We start from the raw sequence: 22,747 nt of genomic DNA, 5'->3' as shown, positions 1-22,747 counted from the left end.
ATCCAGAGGAACTTTGCCGAGGTTATTGCGCTGATTCGTCAGCACAACGACCTCGGGGAAGGATCGCCGCTCCCACCATCCGAGCCCACGTCCCGGCTCGAGTCGTTCTGGGGCCCGAAGAGGGAACCCAGACCGACGGTGGGTTTGCCGCGTTCCGAGCTTGCGGACTCAGTGCTGGACCAGGTTGAATCGCTTGTCTCCGGACAAGACGGTTCGCTCAAGTCTGGCAGGTCGAGCAAGCTGCTTCCACCTCCTCTGCTACGACAGCGGCGGTTTTACGTGACATCTGAAGACCCGATTGCCGCCAAAAACCCAAAAAGGTGAACCCGGAGTTAGCTAGGCTGACTCCGGGTGTGTCTCTGCAACAGCTCCTGTCCGAGAACCTGTGGTTCTCGCAGCAAGAGGCACTCGGCCTGGAATCTACCGCCATGGCAGCTTTCCAGGCCGTCTCCTGGCTAGATCTGTGGTCCCTCACAGTATCTAAGGTCGCAGCCAACTCCGGGGGAATTTCTCCCGAAGAGGACTCGGCCTTCAGGAGACTTTGCCAGTCTGGGGGAAGAGCCATCTCCTTCCTTGCCCACCAGACGGTGAACCTGTGGGCCAACCTGGTTCTCCGACGAAGGGACGCTGTCCTTACTCGGGTTTCCAGGGCGGCCGGGCGTGAGGCGGCGTTGGGGCTTCGAAACGGACCTCTACGGAGTTCCACGTCTCTCTTCCCAGGAGAGATGGTGGACGCTGCGGTGGACAGACGGCGCACTGAAGACAGTGACCGTCTGGTTCACCAGGCAGTCTCGAAGGCTTCTGGGCAGCCTCGGACTGCGGCCAAGTCTAAGAGCTCGGCTAGCGCTTCCTCGGCTGCTAAGACGGTTGCTGCGTCGAAGCCCCGAGGAATGACTCTGTCTTCTTCAACTTCTGGCAAGGGGGGCCGTAACCAGCCCTCCTCCCAGCCCTCCTCATCCCGTGGAGGCTCTGGGAAGAAGTCGAAGAAAGGGGGGAAACGCTAGGGACGGCGTTCCCCCTCACCTGCTGCCGGAAGTGGGGGGTGCCTGGCCAGCCATTGGGCAACTTGGCAGCGCTACGGCGCCGAGACCTGGATTGTAGATGTCCTTCGGGAGGGATATCTATTACCCTTCGAATCTCGGCCACCCCTCACCTCCAACCCGGTCCAACAGCAGTCGTACGTCCCCGGGTCACCGAAGGACGTAGCACTCAGACAGGAGATCAAGACCATGCTGAGCAAGAGAGCTGTAGAGATCGTCACGGATCAGTCACCGGGCTTTTACAGTCGACTCTTCCTGGTGGAAAAGTCTACGGGAGGCTGGCGCCCGGTGATAGATCTCTCTCCCCTGAACCGGTTTGTTCGCCAGACCCGGTTCACGATGGAGACGGCACGCTCAGTGCTCGACTCCATCAGGAGGGAGAACGATTTCATGCTTTCAGTGGACTTGAAGGATGCGTATTTCCAAATACCCATTCATCAGTCCTCCAGAAAGTACCTCCGCTTCATCCTCGACGGGACGGTGTACCAGTTCAGGGCACTGTGCTTCGGTCTCTCAACCGCCCCACAGGTGTTCACGCGAGTGTTCACTCTGGTGTCTGCTTGGGCCCATTCGCACGGGATACGTCTGATGAGGTATCTCGACGATTGGTTAGTCCTGGCGAGCTCCCGCTCGCAGTTGCTACAGGACAGGGATCGGCTGCTCGAGTTCTGTCGCGATCTGGGGATCGTTGTGAACTTCGAGAAGTCCGATCTCGAGACCCAAGCAGAGGATGAAGTACCTGGGTATGCTGATCGACACGGTAGCAGGGCGAGTCTTTCCCGCGGACTCGCGGATCAGCAGATTCAGAGAGGCAGCCAACCAGTTCCTGTCTCGGCAGGAACAGGTAGCTCAGCGATGGCAAGTCGTGATCGGACACCTGTCGTCACTCGAGAAGTTAGTCCCTCACGGGCGTCTTCACCTGCGGTCTCTTCAATGGAGACTAAAGGAGAGTTGGTCACAGGCGACGGATCCCCCACGCTTTCCAGTGTCACTGACACAGGAGGTGAGGCAGGACCTAGCCTGGTGGCTCGACGACAGGAACCTCTTAAGAGGAGTGCCTCTGCGCACTCCCCCCCCGGACATGCCAGCTGTTCTCAGACGCATCGACCGAGGGATGGGGCGCACACCTGGAGGAGTTGCTGACTTCAGGAGTGTGGGACGAGAACGACAAGCACCTTCACATCAATGTACTGGAACTCAAGGCAGCGTTCCTCGCTCTCCAAGAGTTTCAGGACCGCTTGATGGGACACTCAGTGGTGTTGATGTGCGACAACACCACGGTGGTGGCTTACGTCAACAAACAGGGGGGCCTAGTGTCTCTCCCGTTGTACCAGTTGACACGGCAGGTGCACGAGTGGGCTCAGGCACACTCAATAGAGCTGTCGGCACGCTACATTCCAGGGAAGAGGAATGTAGTAGCAGACACGCTCAGCCGTCGGGATCAGGTGATAGGGACCGAATGGTCTCTACACCAGGACGTGGCGGGAAAGGCTCTTCGACCTGTGGGGGCGACCAGTCGTGGATCTGTTCGCCACCCGGCACAACAGGAAGCTCCAGGTGTTCTTCTCGGCCGTGCCGGACCCATGGGCAGCTGCAGAGGACGCTCTTCAACACCCGTGGGACAACCTCTTCGTCTATGCCTTTCCCCCGTTCAGCCTGATTCGCAAGGTGATCAGTCGAGCGCTGGTCACCCCGAATCTCAGGATGATCCTGGTGGCTCCCAAATGGCCACAGGCCATTTGGTATCCGGACCTGCTGGCTCTTCTCCTCGCAGGAGAAACCGAGAGAGATTCCCCCTTGGCACAACCTTCTCGCCCAGCCACACGTCGAGCGGTACCACCGAGCAGTCCAGTCCCTACGTCTTCACGGCTGGCTGTTATCCACCATCTCTTGCGAACGAGAGGCTTTTCTCGTAGCGCAGCAACAGAGATGGCTGGAAACGTCCGTCAGTCCTCTGCAAGCTGTGTACCAGGGGAAGTGGGCCGTCTTCTGTGGTTGGTGTCGTAGACGGGGTCTATCTCCTCTCAGAGCCACTCTTCAGCAGGTAGCGGATTTCCTCGTTTTTCTTCGCACGAGAGAAGCTCCTATCAGTCCCCACAGTGAAAGGATACAGAGCCGCCTTGGCGCTCGTCCTGAAACTGAGGGGGTTGGACATCTCGAACTCGTTCGAGATCTCCTTGCTGATGAGGAGCTTCGAGAGGTCTTGCCCACCCAGGGAACTCAGGCCCCCTGCGTGGGACGTGACTCTCGTCCTTAGGAGTCTGACTCGAACACCGTTCGAGCCACTCCGAGAGTCGTCAGACAGGGATCTGACCCTCAAGACCCTCTTCTTGCTGGCCCTGGCATCGGCGAAGAGAGTAGGGGAACTTCATGGTCTTTCCTATGATGTACGACACTCCAGGGGATGGGGATCCGTGACGCTCGATTTCGTCCCGAACTTCGTTGCGAAGACTCAGAAACCGTCAGTCCCTGATGACAGGTTCGAGTCATTCACGATTCCCTCCCTATTGGACTTCACCGATAATGATGCGGATGAGATGCTGCTTTGTCCTGTGAGGGCGCTACGGCGCTATCTGAAGAGAACTCGTCACCTCAGGCCTGAGTGTCGACGCCTCTTCGTTAGCACCGGGGTCACCAAGAAAGAAGTATCCAAGAACACTCTTTCATTCTGGCTGCGTGAGGTCATCAGGAGGGCGTATGAGGCTGATGGTAGTGACGACATCCGTACGTCCCGTCCGAGAGCTCACGAAGTCAGAAGTATTGGCCCCTCGTTGGCGTTTCGCAAGAACTTCTCCGTGGCGCAGGTCCTGAAGGCAGGGGTCTGGTCTAACCAGACGACCTTTACGTCCTTCTACCTTCGGGATATTGCCCACAGGTCCTTGGATACCTTTTCCTTGGGACCCGTGGTGGCTGCTCAACAAGTTGTGTAGCTAACCCAGACCCTCGCAGGCTGAACAGCATCGAGTCCTGGTGTGACTGTGTGGATGGATGTGTGAGTGAGTGAGTGACTGGCTCTCTTCTTCCCCAATCTTTTCCTTCCCCTCTACCTGTGGGCAGAGGGCCATGGGTCGTCACTACGCTGGATGAGGACGAGATGCAGGTGAGCTATATGACAGAGCCCCATCCTATCCCTTTCACTAGGGATAGGAGCAGAATATCCACCACTTCCTTCTGCAAGGGGGGGAAGTGGATGCCTACAAGAGTCAAACCCATGACTTTATATTTGCTCCTGTACAGGAACAAGTTCTTGCATTGCTGGTACTAAGAGATGCGCATGCCCCTCTCTTAGTACTCGGTCCAGAGGTCTGACCATTGATCCTGCGGTGCACACCCCGATCAATCGGACAGAGGCTTGGATCCCTCCCTCGCTCTTACGACCAGGGAAGCTTCCAAGGTAGGGCGAACACCAGTCTGTTCACAAAAGACTCAGATTCCACCCACCAAGAAGTGAGTCTTCCTATTGTAAAAGGACCGAAGGTTTGTATGCCGTGTCGGAACAAATGACAATTTGTCTAAAATTGCATTTTTCCTAACTATACAAACCTGAGGTCCTTTTACACATAGCCCCACCTCATGCCACCCCTCACTCTGCAGTTTTTGCTTGGGCCAAAGCAAAAGTGATTTGTTTACCTCCCAGTCGCGCCGCAGCGCGCCTGTCGGACAAGCAGTTAACTACCGAACCCCTTGTTCGAAAGCTTACGACCTATCCAGCTGCCGCTAGTATCTTCCTATTGTAAAAGGACCTCAGGTTTGTATAGTTAGGAAAAATGCAATTTTAGACAAATTGTCATTTTTCATAGCTAAGAGATTCTCTCAGAGCGTTGATAAAACACTCTTAGAAGTTCTTCTTAACTATGAGTGATTGAGTGACTTAAGAGAGAATATTTATGAGATGTCATGGAGCTATGATAAATACGGGCCCAGAGGGGTTAAAAGAGACCGGAGTTAATTAAAATCATGTCATATACCTAGTCATAGCATGTCTGGTACAGGTTATTCATTAAGTGCTTAAATTTAGGTTGCATTGAGAGATGAAGATTGATGAAGGCCAAATATTGTCATATAGGAGAAAGATTATCATGAAGTCTCTATCATCTGCCAAGTAAAAGGTTATGACTGTTTCCTCATTCTGCCAGAAGTATATAAGGAATATGTACTAAAACATAGGAACTGTTTTGAAAGAAATGCCTTGATATTTCAGGAAGTGAGTTCAGGGGATATAGTGGAGATGTTACTCGCACTTGGCCTGTCAGTGGGGAATTTACACCAGCACAACGAGATGTGTATGAAGCTGTGTTAGAAGTTCAGCAGACAGTCATTGCTGCTTGCATTCAGCGTCCCACACTAGATCAGCTGTTTTCCATAATGTGTAGCAAACTAGGAAAAGTTCTTCAGGAACTATGTATTTTACCTCTCAGTTATTCTGATAGTCATTTACTTCGAGTGAGTATGAGACTTTTTTTTTTTTTTTTTTTTTTTTTTTTTTTTTTTTTTTTTTGTTTTTTTTTTTTTTTTTTTTTTTTTTTTTTTTTTTTTTTTTTTTTTTTTCCAGGTCTAATATTTGAAATTTTCATTCCACTCAGATTCTAATTAGTACTGTACATTCATTTCACCATGACTCATTACTTATTATTAGCCATTTTCATGGCCACAAAACCATCTAATGTGCTACATTTGCCCTCAGAAAGAAAGAAAACTGCAGTCTATTGACAGTATTGTCCATTCTCAGGTGGATCTCAGTCTCAGTTAGCTCCATGTTCCATTATTCTTGTGTGTATGCTATATGGTAACTACTCTATGCTAGTTAGTAACTACTCTTGCGCAATGCAATCTTCAGATTTTTGAACTAATAGATGTTCTCTTTAGAGGATTTCCCATATTCATTTCACCTTTCATCCATTCTGTATTAGTTGTATGTGTTGTTATTAAACGCACATGAATAATAAAGTAGCTTTTAACTATGGGGAATTTATCTAATTACTTAAAGTATTTTGTACAAAGATCCAAATACACATGCTGATCCATATTCCCTGCCCCATAAATAGAGACAATTTTGATTCTTATGTGCACTTCTACTATAAAATGGATCAATTGCCATTCTCCCCAGGATTTCTCAGTGTTTCTACCATGTTTCTTGATGTGCCATATACAAGATATCATTTTGTACATGAACTTCCCTGACAGATATATACTTAGCTATAGTCTCCGACGTTCCCGACAGAATTTCAAATCTCGCGGCACACGCGACAGGTAGGTCAGGTGGTCTACCTTACCCGCCACTGGGTGGCGGATGTACGAACCACTCCCGTAAGCTTGTCAGATTTTTCTCTGTCGCGGGAACGATAACAACTGTTGTCGGTTCCTCTTGATAGTTTTTCGATTCTCGCTTGCCTGGAGTTTAATTTGGACTTCTTTTGGTGACGTATTCGCTTTGTTTGGATTGGCATACGCTGATTGTGGACCGGTTTGATTTTGAGTTTGATTTCTTTAACGATGTCTGATCTAGATTCGGTAGTTAAAACTTCGGTTTTGTTTAGGGTTTGCGTGAATGAAGGATGTAAGGTGAGGTTGCCGAAAGCTTCGGTAGACCCCCACACGGTTTGCATGAAATGCAGGGGGAATGAATGTTCTTTTGCTAACCCTTGTAGTGAATGTAAGGGATTGAATGAAGAAGAATATAAGGCTCTCTCTTATGTTAGGAAGTTGGAACGTGATAGAGTGCGTAAGGCTTCCTCTAGAAGTTCTAGCAGATCTAGAATGAGTGAGTTGGATGTGGATCCTAATAGTACTAACGTAGAATTAGAACCTTCTTCCCAAGTTGCAGCCCCGGCTCCCCGCACCGAAGCCGAAGATTCGCCTTCGGAGGCGGCAGCTCTGAAAGCCACGAATCGTTCTATGGATCAGAAGATTCGTCAGTTGGAAGGTAAGGAGAGTGTTAGTGATCAGTGCAGTGTCACCAGTGTTGTGGAGGGTGCGTCTGACCGGCTCCTTAGTGCCTCTAGGCCTAGACCTCTTCCAGACTCCCAGTTCCAGTGGAGGAGGAAAGTCGAAAGCCGCAGGAGGGCTAGGGAGAGCCCCCACCGGTCAGGCGTCCCCTCGGCAGATCCTGAAGTACGCTCCCAGGCTGCCTCGGATCGCTACAAGAAGGAGCTCCTACGCCAATGCTTCTCCTCTTCGTCGTCTCCCTCTCCGAAGAGAGGTTGGAACTCCCCGGATGCGTCGCGCCCGTTGAAGAGGGCTTGGAAGGCTCCCCCTGCAGTCCTTTGGCTTATAGTCCGGAGGTTTTCCCGGAAGAATCGTTGGTGGAGGCGAAGAAACCCAAGAAATCCTGTGATCGTTCTTCTTCTCCCGCGCTCCGCGCTCCGCGTCGGCGCCTGCTTCCGAGGAAGAACAAGAAGATTCTCCTACGAGAGTTACTTGCGGGACTTCAAGCTCAGATCACGGCGCTAGCAGACTCTCTAGCAGTTAGATCACGTAGGAAGAAGGACGTTTCTCTTCCGATCAAGAGATCTAGGCGCCGCTCTTCAGAGGATCGTTCTCCTTCATATGGGGAGGTTTCGTATGAAGGTGGGGGCTCGCGTGAGCGCCCTCGCTCGCGTGAGCGCCCTCGCTCGCCTGGCTCTCGTTCGATTTCAAGGCGCCAAACATCGGTAGGACGCTCTATGGAGAAAGAAGTTTTTTCTCCAGATTGGATTCCGCTTCCGGTAAGCGCACTGCACCTGCTCATCACGCGATTTCTTCAACTCCCTCGCGTGAGACTTCTCCTCAGCAGCCTCAAGATTCTAGAAGGCGCCCTTATACAAGTAGGCGTTCTTCTTCCAGATGTCACTCTCCTCGAGTGTCGATCGTGACTTCTCTCCTGACAGGCATCTAGAGTCTGGTAGGAGTCGTGTGCATAATAGACGGCCTACTGTTAGCCGCTCCCCCGCAAGGTAGGCGCCAAGAGCCTACTGCACATAGATCTCCTAGTAGGCGCTCGTCTCTTTTAAGGCGTCATACTCTGATTATTTTTTCCCTTTCTAGGGGCAGACAACAAGAGTCTTTCAAGCGCCCTTCTCGTTTGTAGGCGCTCTCCCGCTTCTAGGCGCACTTCTCCTGACCGTTTGTCTCTTGGTAGGCACCAGGAATCCCGGAAGCGCCCTTCTCCAAGTAGGCGCTCGTTAGTTTTGAAGCGCCCTTCTCCTGAATGTTACCCTCTTGTTAGACGTCAAGAGTCTCGCAAGCAGCCTTCTCCTAGTAGGCGCATTTCACCTTCCAGTCGAACTTCCGTTGATCGTACGCAACTGGACAGGTATGGAGAGCCGCGCAAGCGCTCTGCTCTCGATAGGCGCCCTTCTCCTGGCAGCCGCTCGCCTCAGGATAGGCGCATAGAGTATAGTAGGCGCTCGCCTCCTCGTAAGCGCCCTGTGGATATTTCCGAGGATTCTCGGAGTAGGAGCCCTACCTCTCCTTCGGCTGAGATTCCGGATACCTCGGAAGAGGGAGTCTCATCGTAGACATCCCAGATCTTCTCATCGTTCTCCAGTGGATGTGAACTCTTCTAAGAGAGGGCGTTCTCCAACCTCTCGCTCAACTCCTGCTAGGATCCCTTCGTTACCTAAGGATCTTCCGCGCTCGCCTCGACAAGACGTCCTAGAAGGTTCGGTTGAGGAACCGAACACTTCTGCTGCTGTCTCTTCTTACAAGAAGCTTACAGAGCTACTTTTACAAGTTTTTGGGGATTCCCTTACTCCTACGGCTCCTCCTTCTCCTCACTCACTTTTTTCAACGGCGAAGACAGCGAAGAGTTCTTCTTGTGTGTGAGGATGAAGCCAACTCTTTCAATGAAGAAGGCACTGAGGAGTTTTGGTTCCTGGATGGCTTCCAAAGAAGAAGCGGGGAAAACGATGTTCGCTTTTCCTCCTTCGAAGTTATCAGGACGCGCTGGTTTCTGGTACGAAACAGGAGAGCCCTTAGGATTGGGTCTACCGTCTTCGGTCTGATTCGGATTTTTCGGCGCTGGTAGATTCGACAAGGAGAACTGCCCTTAACTCTGCTAAGACGACTTGGGCAATGAATGAATTGGATCATTTGATCAAAGGTATGTTTAGAGTGCTAGAAGTATTTAACTTCCTTGATTGGTCGTTGGGAGTCCTAGCCAAGAAAATTGAAGTGCCAGAGTCAATTTCGCCAGAAGATCTTATGTGTGTTTTGTCTTGTATGGACAAGTCGGTAAGAGACGGAGCGAGTGAAATCGCCTCCCTTTATGGGGCCGGGATCGTGAAGAAGAGGTCGGTTTATTGTTCCTTCTTAACGAAGTCGGTCTCCCATGCTCAGAGGTCTTCTTTGCTGTTTGCTCCTCTGTCTACTCAGTTGTTCCCGAAACATCGAGTGCAGGACATTTTGAGGTCACTTTCGGCCAAAGCCACCCAGGACCTTTTGGCACAGTCGGCAAGAAAACCTCGCCCTTCCTTCCCTACCAAGGCTAAGAAGGAAAAGGCAAGTGTTCGAGAAACCCTTTCGAGGGGCATCTTCATCAACAGAACCCTCTACGTTTATGAGGTCGTAAGGACCTTTTTTTTTTTTTTTTTTCAAGAAGGGGTAAGACTTTTGCCAAGTCTGTTAAAGCCCCAAATAACTTGCAAGTCCTTCAAACAACGGTGGGCGCCAGACTCTTAGAGTTTGCAGAAGTCTGGGCCCAAAAAGGGGCGGATCCTTGGACCCTTTCTCTATTTTGAGGAGAGGTTACCTCATCCCTTTCGTCGAAAGACCTCCCTTGACGACCATCCCAAGGGAACTGACGGCCAGGTACAGAGACCCCATCATGAATCAAGCTCTCCATCTAGCAGTAGATCAGATGCTGGAGAAGGGGGCTATCGAACTAGTGACAGACCATCATTCATCGGGCTTCTACAACCGCCTTTTCCTAGTTCCGAAGTCCTCAGGGGGATGGAGACCGCTGTTGGATGTAAGCGCCCTGAACTTCTTCGTAGAAAAGAAGAAGTTCACGATGGAAACGCCTTCATCAGTGCTGGCAGCACTTCGTCCAGGGGACTGGATGGTTTCCTTGGATTTACAGGACGCTTACTTCCACATACCGATCCATCCTTCCTCGAGGAAGTTTCTCAGATTCATGATGGGGGGGAAAATTTTTCAGTTCAGGGCTCTGTGTTTCGGCCTCTCGACGGCCCCTCAAGTGTTCACGGGGATTTTGAGGAATGTGGCTCAATGGCTTCATTTGAAAGGGGTGAGGATATCCATGTACCTCGACGATTGGCTAATAAGGGCCAATTCAGAAGATCGTTGTTTGAAGGACTTACAAGTAACTTTAGAATTGACGAAGGCTTTGGGACTTCTCATCAATTTCAAGAAGTCATCACTAATTCCCGAGCAAGAGTGTGTGTATCTCGGGATACAGATGAACTCTCTGAGTTTTCGGGCTTTTCCCTCGCAGGAAAGGATAGCCCGAGGATTCGAGAGAGTACAACCTTCTTAGGGAAAGAAGTATGCACAGTGAGGGAGTGGATGAGTCTGCTGGGACGCTCTCCTCTCTGGAGCAATTTGTTTCCCTAGGAAGGTTGCACCTGAGACCGCTCCAATTCTTCCTTCATCGGAATTGGAGTCGTCGTTCTCAGGATTTGACGTTCTCCCTGTCGTTATCCCAGGACATCAAGAAACATCTCTTATGGTGGACAGAATCCCAACCTCTTTGCGAAGGGACTGTTCTCTTCAATCACAGACCCCCAACCTGGTGTTGTTCTCCGACGCGTCGGACATGGGGTGGGGTGCAAACTCTGGGAACCAGCGGAAGTGGTTCAGGTACCTGGGTGGGGGACCAGGTAGCCTGGCACATCAACAGAAAGGAGTTGATGGCTGTGTGGTTGGCTCTGAAGGCTTTCGAGCCCAAAGTCAGAAGATCGGTAGTGCAGGTCAACGCGGACAACACTACAGCTCTGGCATATATCAGGAAACAGGGGGGGACGCATTCCTTCTCCCTGTACGAGACAGCAAGAGACCTTCTTCTGTGGGCAGAAGAAAGAGGAATCAAGCTTCTCACCAGGTTCGTGCAGGGAGAAAGGAATGTAAGAGCAGATCTCCTCAGCAGGAAAGATCAGGTCCTTCCCACAGAGTGGGACCCTTCATCTGGATGTATGCCAGAGCCTGTGGAAGTTATGGGGCAGGCCACACATAGACCTCTTTGCCACGTCAAAGAACAAGAGGCTGGATCCTTACTGCTCTCCGATATCGGATCCAGAGGCAGTAGCAATAGATGCTCTTCTTCTAGACTGGAACGGACTCGACGTCTACGCGTTTCCCCCCTTGTTCAAGATCCTGGGGCTAACCATCAAGAAGTTCGTAGAGTCCGATTCAACGAGAATGACCTTAATCGCTCCCTTTTGGCCGGCCCAAGAATGGTTCACAGAGGTACTGGAATGGTTGGTGGACCTTCCAAGATCGCTCCCGCTAAGGAGCGATCTACTCAGACAACCCACTTCGACAGGTACCACAAAAATCTCCTCGCTCTCAGTCTGACTGGCTTCAGACTGTCCAAAGTTTGGTCAGAGCAAAAGGCTTTTCAGCAACAGCTGCTAAAGCAATCGCAAGAGCGAGGAGACCTTCCACCTTGCGTGTATACCAGTCAAAGTGGGATGTCTTCAGACGTTGGTGCAAGAGGAAGAACATTTCCTCTTCCAGTACCTCTGTGACCCAAATTGCGGATTTCCTTATTTTCCTCAAAGAAGAATGTCATCTGGTTGTGTCAACTATTAAGGGATACCGCAGTATGTTGGCGGCGGTATTTCGGCATAGAGGCTTAAATATATCCGATGATAAGGACCTGCATGATCTTATTAGATCATTTGAAACCATTAAGCGTCCTCATATAGTACCGAACTGGAATCTAGACGTAGTTTTTGTTCTACAATTCCTTGGATCGTCTAGATTCGAACCTCCTGGCTTAGCCTCTTTCAAGGATCTGACGAAGAAGGCTATCTTCCTTTTGGCCCTAGCTACAGCTAAGAGAGTGAGTGAGCTCCAAGCTATTGAGGGCAATGTAGGGTTTAAGGAAGATTCTATGGTGTTCGTTTCTTCCAAGTTCCTTGCAAAGAATGAAAAACCCATCACGCCCTTGGCCAGGAGCTTTGAAGTTCGTAGTTTATCTTTTCTAGTAGGGAAGAGCCTGAAAGAACTCTTTGCCCTATGAGAATTATGAAGTATTTCCTTAAGAGGAAGGAACAACTTAAGGCTAATCAAGATGTGCTTTGGTGCTCCGTAAAGGACCCCACTCGGCCCATGTCGAAGAATGCTCTTTCCTTTTTCTGAGAAGCCTTATTACAGAGGCACATGTTGCCTGTAAGGAAGAACATTTTATTTGACTACTGAAAGTGAAAGCTCACGAGGTGAGAGCCATCACAACTTCGCTTGCATTCAGAAAAAATATGTCTGTGCGGAACTTGATGGAGGCGACTTTTTGGAGATGCCAATCGGTTTTCGCAAACCACTACCTACGTGATGTAAAAATCACATATGATAAATGCTTCGCCTTGGGTCCTTTCGTATCGGCGGATTCGGTGCTGGGGCAGGGAGCTGAAACTTTTATCCTGTGTAAATTTTTTATATGTTACCCTATATTTTATATTGTTGTTTTTTGGTTGTCTGAAAGAGGTTGCAGGAGGCACCTCTTTTTGTCGTAATATTAACCTTTGTATTTTGGTTAGGTGGTCTGGTGGGTTTTGGCTCCTTGCAGAGGTAGTGGTAAGGATCTGTTAGGTAAGCGGACAAGGTCCCTCTAACAGCATCCGACTTGGATTCTACCACAATAGGGGATCACATATCCCAGTGGTAGATCCGAGAGTCTTTCAGCATCAGGTCACGTCCTAGCTGTAGCTCTCCAGGCAATGCAGACTCAGAGATAGTATCTATGAAGTCTTCATCCTGTATTATTGAGCTGTCTCTTACCCTCCACCAAGGGTGCCAATCAGCTAAGTATATATCTGTCAGGGAAGTTCATGTACAAAAATGATATTGTTAAACTACAATAAAGTTTTGTACATACTTACCTGGCAGATATATACGATTAATGGCCCACCCAGCCTCCCCTCAGGAGACAGGTGGAAGAGAAAAATCTGACAAGCTTACGGGAGTGGTTCGTACATCCGCCACCCAGCGGCGGGTAAGGTAGACCACCTGACCTACCTGTCGCGTGTGCCGCGAGATTTGAAATTCTGTCGGGAACGTCGGAGACTATAGCTAAGTATATATCTGCCAGGTAAGTATGTACAAAACTTTATTGTAGTTTAACAATATCATTTTTAAGTACTTCGTACCATACTCTTTATGTATAATATATGACTATAAATATTTGTGACTTTTCTCATTATGTTCTCTTTTGGCTTACAACTATTGTGTTGCTGCAATGTAACTGTATATAGCACACAGCTCTTCTGTTTTCCATTTTTAGCAGTTTTCCTCATTTAATTGTGTAATTTCAGCATTAAAATAATTCACAAAATTAACCAGTTATTTTTTAATTTTATTTATATTGTTCACTTAATATTATTTTGGACTTTACGTGCCAAATGGGACAGGCTGATAAGGTAACATTTTACCATTGTTTTGTTTATATCGGGGTTCATTACTTGCTGAGTAATGTTGCTCAGGGACATTTACTTCCTAGTTGCCCTTGTTCTCCAGCCTTTCTCAGCTAGTTAAGTGATTTTGTTCATGTGTTTTATATTGAGCAAAGTGCATGTATCATTCACCTTTTAATTAGGCCTCAAAGTACTTGTGGGTGAGGGTCCTGAATCACATTTATGTCATCCCTGGAGAAAGGCCTCCATTTGTGATGCCTGTTTCCATTTTTCCTGAAGTGTTTATCCACTTCATCTTTCCTTCATAAGAATTCTGATGTTGTGTAATGAGTACGTATCTGTACCTGATTCTTGTTTTTCATCATTTTTTTTAATGTGGTGGGTCTCACCCCAATTAGTATAGCAAGGAGAAATGTCTCTCCAGAAGTATGGACTTGGTTCTTATTGATAATTAGAATTCAGCACTTGGCAGCCATTATTTTCATGTGTTAAAACATAGTATAAGGTTTAGGTAGTACTAGTAGGTTATCAAAATGTCTACTCCTTTCTTTTCATTGTAATTAAAGGAAATTTATATTCTAGGAACATCATTTATATTATATTTTCAGGCAGCATATGGATTTTGTCCTCACCATGTAAGCCATTTTCTTGGCATGGACGTTCACGATACCCCTCTTATTCCAAGAAATCGGAAACTTACTCCAGGAATGGTTGTTACAGTTGAACCAGGTATGCTTGAATTGATTTATTTGATCTTTATATAATGAAGTTAAGGTGATTTTGATAAGCTTAAATAAGAACCTTTTTATGGGTTCATGTTACGATTATTATTATTATTATTATTATTATTTATTTATTTATTTTTTATTTTTTTTCTCTATCACAGTCCTCCAATTCGACTGGGTGGTATTTATAGTGTGGAGTTCCGGGTTGCATCCTGGCCTCCTCCTTGGAGTCCATCATTTTCTTACTATGTGTGCCGTTTCTAGGATAACACTCTTCTGCATGAGTCCTGGAGCTACTTCAGCCTCTAGTTTTTCTAGATTCCTTTTCAGGGATCTTGGGATCGTGCCTAGTGCTCCTATGATTATGGGTACAATTTCCACTGGCATATCCCATATCCTTCTTATTTCTATTTTCAGATCTTGATACTTATCCATTTTTTCCCTCCCTTTCTCTTCAACTCTGGTGTCCCATGGTATTGCGACATCAATGAGTGATACTCTCTTCTTGACTTTGTCAATCAACGTCATGTCTGGTCTGTTTGCACGTATCACCCTATCCGTTCTGATACCATAGTCCCAGAGGATCTTTGCGTGATCGTTTTCTATCACTCCCTCAGGTTGGTGCTCGTACCACTTATTACTGCAATGTAGCTGATGTTTCTTGCACAGGCTCCAGTGGAGGGCTTTTGCCACTGAATCATGCCTCTTTTTGTACTGGTTCTGTGCAAGTGCCGGACATTCGCTTGCTATGTGGTTTATGGTTTAATTTTTCGTATTGCACTTCCTACATATGGGAGAGATGTTATTTCCGTCTATCGTTCTTTGAACATATCTGGTTCTTAGGGCCTGATCTTGTGCTGCTGTTATCATTCCTTCAGTTTCCTTCTTTAGCTCTCCCCTCTGTAGCCATTGCCATGTGTCATCGCTGGCTAGTTCTTTAGTCTGTCTCATGTATTGTCCGTGCATTGGTTTGTTGTGTCCAGTCCTCTGTCTGTCTGTCATTTTTCCTGTCTCTGTATATTTCTGGGTCTTCGTCTACTTTTATTAGTCCCTTCTTCCCATGCACTTTTTAGCCACTCGTCTTCACTGGTTTTCAGAATATTGCCTCAGTGCTCTGTTCTCGATGTTGACGCAGTCCTCTATACTTAGTAGTCCTCTCCCTCCTTCCTTTCGTGTTATGTATAGTCTGTCCGTATTTGCTCTTGGGTGTAGTGCTTTGTGTATTGTCATATGTTTCTTGGTTTTTCTTTTTGATCTATGCTGCGGAGTTCTGCCTTCGTCCATTCCACTATTCCTGCGCTGTATCTGATTACTGGCACTGCCATGTGTTTATGGCTTTATCATATTTCCGGCGTTGAGTTTGACTTGAGTATCGCCTTGAGTTTCTGCATATATTCTTTCCTGATTGTGTCCTTCATCTCTTGGTGTTTTATATCCCCTCCTTCCATTATTCCCAAGTATTTGTATCCAGTCTCATCTATGTGTTTGATGTTTGCTACCCATCTGTAGCTTTATTCCTTCAGTTCGTTGTTTACTGTTTGCCCTTTTGTATGTTGACTAAGGCACATTTTTCTATTCCAAACTCCATCCTGATGTCCCCAGATACAATCCTTACAGTCTGGATTAGGGTATCTATTTCCTTGATGCTCTTACCATACAGCTTGATGTCGTCCATGAACATGAGATGGTTAATTCTGTTGCCTCTTTTCTTGAGTTTGGTACCCGGCATCCATCTTCTGTAGTACTTTTATCATGGGAACATAGCTAAAACAAAGAGTAGTGGGGACAGCGAGTCTCCCTGGAAGAACCCTCTCCTGATATTAACCTCTGCTAGTCTTATTCCAGAGCTTATAAGTATTGTATTCCAGTTGCGCATTGTATTTTGAGGAAGCTGATGGTGTTTCTCTGCCCCATATATTTTCAGGCATTCTATTAGCCTTGTGTGTGTGGTATCATGTTCAAAGGCTTTCTTATAGTCTATCCATGCCATGCTTAGGTTGGTTTTCCTTCTCCTACTGTTCTTCATTACCATTTTGTCTATCAGGAGCTGGTCTTTTGTGCCCCTACACTTCCTTCTGCAGCCTTTCTGTTGGTGGGGAATGGTGTTTGTGTCCTCTATTATTATTATTATTATTATTATTATTATTATTATTATTATATTATTATTATTATTATATTATTTTTTTTTTTTTTTTTTTTTTTTTTTTTTTTCCTCTATCACAGTCCTCCAATTCGACTGGGTGGTATTTATAGTGTGGGGTTCCGGGTTGCATCCTGCCTCCTTAGGAGTCCATCACTCTTCTTACTATGTGTGCCGTTTCTAGGATCACACACTTCTGCATGAGTCCTGGAGCTACTTCAGCCTCTAGTTTTTCTAGATTCCTTTTCAGGGATCTTGGGATCGTGCCTAGTGCTCCTATGGATTATGGGTACGATTTCCACTGGCATATCCATATCCTTCTTATTTCTATTTTCAGATCTTGATACTTATCCAATTTTTAATTTTTCCCTCTCTTTCTCTTCAACTCTGGTCTCCCATGGTATTGCGACATCAATGAGTGATACTTTCTTCTTGACTTTGTCAATCAACGTCACGTCTAGTCTGTTTGCACGTATCACCCTATCCGTTCTGATACCATAGTCCCAGAGGATCTTTGCCTGATCGTTTTTCTATCACTCCTTCAGGTTGGTGCTCGTACCACTTATTACTGCAAGGTAGCTGATGTTTTCTTGCACAGGCTCCAGTGGGAGGGCTTTTGCTACTGAATCATGCCTCTTTTTGTACTGGTTCTGTGCAAGTGCCGGGCATTCACTTTCTATGTGGTTTATGGTTTCACTTTTCGTATTGTCACTTCCTACATATGGGAGAGATGTTATTTCCGTCTATCGTACTTTGAACATATCTGGTTCTTAGGGCCTGATCTTGTGCGCTGTTATCATTCCTTCAGTTTCCTTCTTTAGCTCTCCCCTCTGTAGCCATTGCCAAATTGTCATCGCTGGCTAGTTCTTTAGTCTGTCTCATGTATTGTCCGTGCATTGGTTTGTTGTGCCAGTCCTCTGTTCTTTCTGTCTTTCTCCTGTATCTGTATATGTCTGGGTCTTCGTCTGCTTTTATTAGTCCTTTCTTCCCATGCACTCTTTAGCCACTTGTCTTCACTGGTTTTCAGATATTGCCCCAGTGCTCTGTTTTCGATGTTGACGCAGTCCTCTATACTTAGTATCTCTCCCTCCTTCCTATCGTGTTATGTATAGTCTGTCCGTATTTGCTCTTGGGTGTAGTGCTTTGTGTATTGTCATATGTTTCTCTGATCTATGCTACGGAGTTCTGCCTTCGTCCATTCCACTTATTCCTGCGCTGGATCTGATTACTGGCACTGCCCATGTGTTTATGGCTTTATCATATTTCCGGCGTTGAGTTTTGACTTGAGTATCGCCTTGAGTCTCTGCATATATTCTTTCCTGATCGTGCCTTCATCTCTTGGTGTTTTATATCTCATCCTTCCATTATTCCCAGGTATTTGTATCCAGTCTCATCTATGTGTTTGATGTTGCTCCCATCTGGTAGTTTTATCCCTTCAGTTCTCGTTACTTTGCCTTTTTGTATATTGACTAAGGCGCATTTTTCTATTCCAAACTCCATCCTGATGTCCCCAGATACAATCCTTACAGTCTGGATTAGGGTATCTATTTCCTTGATGCTCTTACCATACAGCTTGATGTCGTCCATGAACATCAGATGGTTGATTCTGTTGCCTCTTTTCTTGAGTTGGTACCCGGCATCCATCTTCGTAGTACTTTGGTCATGGGAATCATGGCTCACTACGAAGAGTAGTGGGGACAGTGAGTCGCCCTGGAAGATCCCTCTCCTGATATTAACCTCTGCTAGTCTTATTCCAGACCTTGTAAGTATTGTATTCCAGTTTGCGCATTGTATTTTTGAGGAAGCTGATGGTATTTGCCTCTGCCCCATATATTTTCAGGCATTCTATTAGCCATGTGTGTGGTATCATGTCGAAGGCTTTCTTATAGTCTATCCATGCCATGCTTAGGTTGGTTTTCCTTCTCCTACTGTTCTTCATTACCATTTTGTCTATCAGGAGCTGGTCTTTTGTGCCCCTACACTTCCTTCTGCAGCCTTTCTGTTGGTGGGGGATGGTGTTTGTCTCCTCTAGGTAGTTGTATAGCCTTTCACTTATGATACCTGTTAGTAACTTCCACATTATTGGTAGGCAGGTGATAGGCCTGTAGTTACTGGCTATATTTCCCTTACTCTTGTCTTTTTGTACTAAGGATGTTCTTCCTGTGGTCATCTATTTGGGTGCTTGGTGATTTGAGATACAATGCTGGAGTTGTTCTGCTATTCGTGGGTGTAGGGCCCTGAATTGTTTTTGAGCCAGTATCCATGACTTCATCGGGGACCTGGGGCTTTCCAGTTTGGTTTGGCATTTTCTTTAGTTGGTGTCTGACTGTGTCTGTCGTGATGTCTGTGAATCTTTGTTTTATTCTCCCTGTTTCTTCTTCCTTGACTTCCTGGAGCCATGTTGCATGTTTGTTGTGTGATACCGGATTGCTCCATATGTTTTCCCAGAGTCTCCTTAACTTGGTTCGGCTTCGGGAATTTCCGGGTTGGGTTGTCTTCCCCTCTTAGTTGGCTGTATAGTTTTTCTTTTGGGTTTGGTTCCGAATAGTTTTGTTCTGTTGGTATCCCTTATTCCTGTTCATGTACCGTTGGATCTTATGTGCTTTGGCCTTAAGCCTCTGTTTTACATCTTCTATTGTGTTGTTTAGTCCCCTCTCTTGTACTTTGTATTTCTCGTTGAGTTTCCTCCCTTGTTTTTCTTGCTTCTTAGCCTTTTTCTGCCATCTCTTTCAGTTTACTCAAGTCAGATCTCATCACCATGATTTGCTTTTCCACGGCGCCTTTTCCAAGGAGGTTGCTGTTTTGGTTGCTGTTGGGTTGGTTGTGCTGGTGGTGTTGGTGTTCGAATTCCCATCAGTTCTGCTACTAATCTTGCTCCTGCATATGTCAAGTTATTTGTTTCTGTGATACTGGTGGTCTGTATTATGCCCAGTATTTCATTGACCTCACTTGTTTTCTCCCTTAATTTCTTGGTGTTGTAGGCTTTCATGGAGGGGATCTTTGTTCTCTCTGTATCTGGCTCCATCCATTGTCTAGAATCTTTTCTGACCCATTCCGTCCTCTCTGTTACTTCGTCGGTGTTTCTTCGTGTGTCGTTGTTTGATACCTCATCCTCCCTGTCGTCTCTGTGGCATCGTCTCTCAGTTCGTCTTCGTGTAATTTGTTGTCGTGTGACATTTCCCTTTCCAGTTCTTCTCTTTCTGTTGGGGAGAGCCAGTTCTTTTTCTTTATGTTCCTTGCTTGGTCTGCCAGCCTCTGCTCTGTTTGGGGGGTGTTAGTTTATTCCTCATTCATCCAGATGTGTTTTGACGCCCAAAGCTTCTTCTATATCCTCCTCTCCGTTGGGTTTGCTTCTGGATGTAGCATCTCCATAGTTTTCCTTATTTTCTGTCTCTTGTCCATTTCTTCCTTGTTTTTGCCTCTGGTAGCTCCCAATCTCAGGCTGTGTTGATTATTGTCGTTGTTGTGGTGATCAGTTTTGCTGGATGACGACCTCCAAGCTCAATCCTGACCGTCTTCCCCTTCAATTGGGGTTGCAATACCTGGTTGCCGGTACGAAGCTCCTCTGTTTGCCAGAGGTTCCATTTACGTCGTTTGTCGTTTGAATCCTTTCATTATTTCTTCCATCATTGCTGAGTTTTTGCTATTTAACCCATACTGACGCCGACCGCCACCCAGGTACCCCTTCAGGGATAGGTAACTCATTTATTACAGCTGAGTAGACTGAGGGAATTATGGTAAAGATCACCTTTCCCCAAGGAATCAACGCCGAGGTAGAGCGGTCCACCCATCCAACGAACTGACCCAGAGCCAATGTTGCTTAACTTGACTTAAGTTCTATTGACGACCTAACCCACTCCTCCACGGCGCTCCACCAAACTTATTATTCCATTATTTTAATTATTTTAAGTTATTATTATTATTATTTAATTATTATTATTCATTAATTGATTATTATTATTATTATTATTATTTTCGGAAGGAGACCCTCTTCGTAGACTATTTTTGTTAAAAATAACTGCTGCTGCAGCACTATTAATCTTCTTAAGAAAGGGTCTTCTCTATCTTTCTGGATGACAGGCTTTCTCGTTCGTTTGTTTGCTTAGAACTGGCCGAGCAACGCACCCAATGGGCATGGTCCCCAAATTCGGTTTTGAGTCATTTGATTTATTATTGCTTATACAATTCTCTCTCTCTTCTCATCCATCACATTCTCTCTCTCATGTCTTCTGCCTCGTCTCTCTCTCTCTCTAACGCGACGTTTCCTCCTGATCGCACGGAACTTATCCAGCGATAACCTTCTGATGGGACTGAATTCCAGTGGCGAGTCCTTCTCCTTTTAATCGTGGTGTTGCGAGCTCTCCAGTACGATTCGAAGCACTTTCCTACCTTGGTATGATCGAGGTTTTTATTGTTCCGCCGAAGGGAGGTGACTCATACGGCGTGGGCGTTGACTAGATCTTGCAGACCTTCTCCGGTAGGGGGTATCACCGGGGAGCCTCTTGATTGGCTTCTATACCTGCGTGACGTCCACCCCTGGTATTTATTCTCATGGTCCGGTGGTTTTCGATTTCCCATGCGCGCTGGTACTTTTCGTTAGGGGAGAGGGGTGTGGGTCCTCCCTGTTTTCTATTTTTTTCTTTTTTTAGGGGTGTTTTTTGTCCCCACCACAACACGTCGGTATCAGGAACGCTTCTTGGGTGGTATTGAGGGGAGGCTTTTCTCGAGGATGAGCAGCGTCTTCTAGGAGATACGCAGACCGTCGTGGGTCAGGTGCTCTCTCCCGATGATCTTAGTTTATTCCTGACGATGTCGTCTCTCGTGATGTTTCTGCTGGTGTACTGCAAGGGCGGGGTGCTGCCTAAATGGCGCCCTCCCTTGGGCGTGGCAAGGAAATCCTTTTTGACAGGCCGCATCGTCGTCATGCCGATGTAAAATCCCAGGGCAATCCTTGGGGCGGGGGTGGGGCATACGTATCGGTCAGACGACGTTGGACTGCTTCAGGGGGTCTCCTGCCGGTGGTGGGGAGGGGTTTGTTTCTTCAATCAGGAAGTTCCATTTTCGGTACGCGCCGATTTCTTGTTTAATAAATAATGAGGGGAACACCTCTCTTTCCTTGCCTCCATGGTGCGGACCGTGTTTCCTATTATTATTTTTCTTCATGGCTGCTTCTTCTTTCCGTGGATTTGGTGGTGCATGAAGGCTGTTTTATAAGAAAAGTTTTGGAATATCCTCACCGGGGGCGGAATTTCCTTCCCTTCTCTTCTTCCGTCCTGTCACCTCCCCTTTCACCCCACCCCTTTTGCAAGGGCTGGCTCGAGGTTTCTCGGTTTAACGAGGTTTTGTTCGTAGTACCCGATTGTTAATTAGCATCTGGGTCTGCTCGGTCGATGTTTCGATGTGGTGTCCCTGCCACGGGGGGGGGGATTCGAACATGTGCGAGAGGGCCCTCCTGACGAAGTGCCCTGAGCGGTGGTGGTCTTGAAACCGCGCATGGGACACTCGCTATCACCATTCATACAAAGTCCGAGGTTCGTAGCTTTGGTGTAAACGGTCGTCGCCAATTCTTTTGATTCGTTCTTCGTGGGACAAGGACTTCGACGAAGGGAAGGGGGCCGCTCGTTGCTGCTGTAACTCGCAAAGTGAAGTTGAGTGCGCCTGTTCCTGCATGAGGAACTGCTGCCGAAGGCTGTTCTACCCCTCATCCTCTGCAGTCGGCTTGCAGCGAAGAAATGTCCATAGATGTAAGCGTGCGATGGTGCGGGGACATCTCCGGTTAGTTGGTCGAGGAAGACCCTTTTCTTCCTACTTCTCCCACTGTAGAAGTTGGCGAAGAAGGACTCCTAACGGGGGACACCCCATCGCTACGCCGATCCTTCTTGGCGGTAGCATCTGTTCCTCGGTGGGTGGGCCTCTTGGCAGAGGGTGTCGTGTCTGGTATTTGTCCATCAGGATCATGGGCGGACAGCCTTCAGCCTGTAATTTCCGCCCATTCTTCTCGCAGGGCTGGTGATGTTCCTCCTTCAGGGTCTTCATATCGGCAGTCTTCCTTCCCGTATGTTTCCACCGCCGGTAGGAGGGACGTTCTGAAGTCCCTGAGTCCTATTCCTTTTTCATTTCTTGCTGTGGGGTCGTGCAGGCCCTGAATGTTTTTGTTTTATATTTCGGAAGGAGACCCTCTCGTATAACAATGTTTTGTTAAAAATACTGCTGCTTCAGCACTATTAATCTTATAAAGAGTCTTCTCTATCTTTCTGATTGACGGCTTTCCTC

At 47.3% G+C, this 22,747-nt stretch overlaps 1 protein-coding gene across 1 annotated transcript in view; it reads left to right on the top strand.

Moving 5' to 3' along the window:
* LOC135218563 (xaa-Pro aminopeptidase 3-like) overlaps positions 1 to 22,747 on the top strand; it is a 38,298-nt gene that overhangs the window by 13,707 nt on the left and 1,844 nt on the right. Inside the window, 2 exon segments of the mRNA XM_064254939.1 lie at positions 5,242 to 5,483; positions 14,218 to 14,338. Coding sequence (XP_064111009.1) covers positions 5,242 to 5,483; positions 14,218 to 14,338 — 363 coding nt within the window.

This window comes from Macrobrachium nipponense, chromosome 9 (genome assembly GCF_015104395.2).
Source record: "Macrobrachium nipponense isolate FS-2020 chromosome 9, ASM1510439v2, whole genome shotgun sequence".
In the NCBI taxonomy this organism is placed as follows: domain Eukaryota; kingdom Metazoa; phylum Arthropoda; class Malacostraca; order Decapoda; family Palaemonidae; genus Macrobrachium; species Macrobrachium nipponense.
This window is presented reverse-complemented; position numbering and strand designations above follow the sequence as displayed.